The sequence below is a fragment of the Mesoplodon bidens genome (assembly GCF_964165515.1).
Source record: "Mesoplodon bidens genome assembly, chromosome: 15".
NCBI classification, from domain to species: Eukaryota; Metazoa; Chordata; class Mammalia; order Artiodactyla; family Ziphiidae; genus Mesoplodon; species Mesoplodon bidens.
In genome coordinates, this window is record NC_138171.1 from 76616541 (window position 1) to 76620748 (window position 4208).

Sequence of the window (4208 nt, forward strand, 5' to 3'; positions counted from 1 at the left end):
TTTGGGGTCGCACATTCTGGTCTCCTACACTTTCTACTATCGCCAAACTTGAAGCCACATCCCAGCATTTAGATTAAATGGTTGCTCCATCCAAGGCACCCGTGGCTTCTGTATCACATTCAGATAGTTTTTACTTATCTTTAGCTCTTAGTTCCATTATTTTAGAATCGCCAGTTGGTTTTGAAGTTGAGAACATTTTTTTCTTCCTCTCCCAGGTCATAAAATTGAAGGACAAGAACATGGTGTCTAATCTAGGTAAATATCTTAACAGAATGATTTCCAAAGTATAATTTTCAAAGTGTTTCATAGATTACAATTCTTATATAAAACCATAATGAGCAGAAATCTAAGTTTTATTAAACTCAGTAATGAGGGAGACAGCAAGATGACAAAGTTGGTTCAGAAAAAAATAAAGGGAGGACTTCCCTGGTGGCACAGTGGTTAAGAATCTGCCTGCCAATGCAGGGGACAGGTGTTCAATCTCTGGTCTGGGAAGATCCCACATGCCGTGGAGCAACTAAGCCTGTGCACCACAACTACTGAGCATGCATGCCACAACTACTGAGCCTGCGTGCCACAACTACTGAAGCCTACGCATCTAGAGCCCGTGCTCTGCAACAAGAGAAGCCACCGCAATGAGAAACCTGCACACGGCAACAGAGTAGCCCCAGCTTGCCGCAACTAGAGAAAGCCCACACACAGCAACGAAGACCCAACACAGACAAAAATAAATAAATTTATAAATTTATAATAAATAAATAAATAAATAAATAAATAAATAAATAAATAAATAAGGATCATACCATTTCTGGCTTTATAAAAAAAATACAGAGAACTAATGATTATATAATCAATGAAGAAAAGGAAGAATGCTGTGATAAATCACAAAGTTAGATGCAAAATTGGTCATTGTCCTACCAGAAATAAGACCAGAGTTTGGGACTAACTTTTCTACGTAAGAAAAATAATTCATGTTATTATCAGGCAAAAATAATTTTCATTGCACAAAAATTACTTGCCTAATATTGGGCAAAATCATTTATATCTTACCAGTTTCCAATAAAGGAACATCCAACTTTACAAAGTTGTGAGTTGTCTGGGCCTTAATCAACAGTAAATGGCAAATCAAACAAACTGGTATATCTTGTGACTTTAGGGCAGGGGTCAGCAGACTATAGTTGGGCTTAGCTGACCACTTGTTTTTTGTAAATAAAGTTTTGTTGGAACACTGCCACAGCCATTTGTTACATATTATACATGGCTGCTTTTGTTGCAGAGTTGAATAGAGACCAGGTGGTGAACACAGTCTAAAATATTTACTATCTGGCCCTTTACAGAAAACAAACAAAACTTGCCAACTTTGACCTAGGAACAGGACATTGTCTAAAAATAAAAACAAAGGTGACACAATCTTTTTTTTTTCTTCCAAGTTTTGGAGGATATTTTTTCTTTGCAACAATATTAATAAAAAAACATGAACATGAAATCAGAAACATCGCTTCAGGGGAAAGTCACATCAGAAGTGATTTAAATCCACGAATATACAATTGAAAATTATACATTTTGCAATAATTATACACTATTCATTTGTACAATGGATTCAGCTTAACAGCACCATAGATTCTCAGAATCTCCTTCAGAATCTATTGCACATGTTGAAAACAGAGAAATACCAAATTCTTTATTTCTAAGAGAAAGCTCATGACCCATTTAAATCCTTAGCATTCCAAATTACTCACTTCCCCTTGATTAGAAAAATCAACCCAGTAGAGGTGGGGTGGGGCGGGGCCGCCAGGTTCGGGCACCCTGGGGGCCGGCGTGTGGGCTGCCAGGAAGGGGGCGGAGCTGCCGGCTAGTCGAAAGGGAGAGGCAGTAGCCGGTGTGGACGTGTTTCTCAAAATACCATCATCTCATGGAAGGCAAAGAGTCCAGCACCGTGTTCCTGTTGAAGCGCATCGTCGAGGGCATCCTCAAGCAGCTGCCAGACGAGCAGCGGCTGTACAAGGACCACCAGTTTCTGGACGATGGCAAGATATTGGGTGAGTGTGGCTTCACCAGCCAGACCCAGCCGCGGGTGGGGCTAGCCTTACAGGCAGGTGAAGCATTTGAGACCCTGCCCATCAAGCCCTTCTCCAGCCCACCGGAGCTGCCGGAAGTGATGAAGCCGCAGGACCCAGGAAACATCGCTAATGAACAAGCTGAGCAGTGAGAGCTCCCCCTCAGGGCCTCCCACCACTCCCCCCACTCCGCAGAAGAGATTGGGTGCCAAAAACAAAGAAAAAAGAAAGAAAAGAAAAATCAACCCAGATTTTGGTATTCAGCTCATCCATATTCTGGTATTTTCCTTCAGGAATTTGCTATGTATAGCAGGCATCAGGGGATCACACTTTCAAGAAGAAGTAGACTTCCCTGGTGGCACCAGTGGTTAAGAATCAGCCTACCAAGGCAGGGGACATGAGTTCTAATCCCTGGTCTGGGAAGATCCCACGTGCTTCGGAGCAACTAAGCCCATGCGCCACAACTACTGAAGCCCTTGTGCTTAGAGCCCGTGCTCCGCAACGACAAGCCCAAACACTGCAACAAAGAGTAGCCCCCACTCGACGCAGCTAGAGAAACCCCGTGAGCAGCAACGAAGACCCAATGCAGCCAAAAATAAATAATATTTTTTTAAATAGAGGAAAAAGTAGCCTGTAGCTTTTCCTTGATAACCTTATATACAAAAGTAGATAAATAAACTTACACAACCGATTATTGTTTGGAAATGACATGGGAGCAAGGCTTTTAAGATACCCATCTAGACTAATCCAGTCCATATTGTCACTTTAGAGGTCATACTGCCTACTGTCACTAGACCACAACCAGTGTGAATTACAGACCTTTCGGAGATTCTGTAGACTCCCTTTTCCCATATGCAAACAGGTGCAGGCAAAAAACCCAATTCAAAGAAGTAAATATTGATAAAGTTTTTATCTAGGTTATACGCAGGGCTGAGTTTCAGCCAGCACTTACAGTCCGTTAAAATATTATAATATTTAAGTGCCAATTGGTAGTTAGCCATGGCTGTGAGCCCCTTAGGTAATCCTCAAGTTATCCCAGTCATCCCAGCCTCTCTCCCTTGAAGCCCCAGAATCACCCAACTACCAGAAAGTTAACTCTGGTAGAGTAGAGAACCAAACTTCAGTTAAGAGGCCATGGTGATTGTTAAGTGTCCTCACTATGTTGTGTGCTAAATATTTTTCATTTTACCCCCTACATTACATTTCCCACTTTACCAAATTGTTCACAGTCCCTTTTCAATTAAGTTCCTCTAGGCATCCACTAGCACGTCACACAATCAATGCAAATCTCTTTAAAAACAGCAGGGACAAATTACAAAGAAAAACAGGAGGACCAAGCCTAAAATGGAAGCCAATCTTAATACTACATCCCAGCCTCTCTGAATGCGGAAAGATTGTGCAAACTATTCTAAGGGAGGGCTCTAGGCACAATCGAGACAAGACTGAGTATTGAAGAACTGCACAGCGTAGTCTAGTGGAAGTGACTACGATATTTATTCACCCATTGGCAGTGGGGGCTCTGGTTGGGAAAACCTGTAGGGCAAGAACAAAGAAAATAGAAAAACAAGACAAGGGAGTTTTGGAAGAAAAAAAAAAAAACTCTGATTTTATACTTGTGCTCAATCCAACTTGTGTGCTCAGAAAAACTCATCCATTTTGATTTTAGCTTTCCTCAATTATTGATGCTATACTTCTATACACCGAAAATCAGGTGCTGCTCCTGTCCCACCTGCATCCCCCTACTCCTCTTAGTAGTTCAGTGCACTCTGGCTCAACTTTCAACAGCCAGCCTCTGCCTTTCTTTCCCTCAGGGTTTTCACTCTCTTCCAGAGCCCCCTCTGCCAGTCAGTGTATAAATGTCCCAGTTCCTTTGATACTCAGGTAGGTCAAGTTCCTTTGACCCTGATGTATCCTACACTAGCTTACAGAATTTCCCCAGCAGAATCAAGCTCCAGTCATCCATAACGGTAGCTGGCTCAGTGAGACACATGTCACTGGTTCCTTTTTCCTCCCCTGTCTCACTTAGAAAATCCCCAACCTGTGTTCACTTCACCTCCTAAATAATCTTGAAACCTTCTCAATTTACACTCAAATTAGTTCCCAAATTACTCTCAAATCCTTGTCTCAGGACCTGTTTTTTAGGAGAACCCA

At 42.0% G+C, this 4208-nt stretch overlaps 1 protein-coding gene across 1 annotated transcript; it reads left to right on the forward strand.

Annotated features, from left to right (window-relative positions):
• Positions 1 to 1912: 1912 nt before the first annotated feature.
• LOC308628364 (elongin-B-like) lies at positions 1913 to 2209 on the forward strand (the record flags this gene model as incomplete). Its single annotated transcript, XM_081255185.1, has 1 exon — positions 1913 to 2209. One exon carries the CDS (start codon positions 1913 to 1915, stop codon positions 2207 to 2209), a length of 297 nt encoding a protein of 98 aa, XP_081111311.1.
• Between the last annotated feature and the right edge of the window lie 1999 nt (positions 2210 to 4208).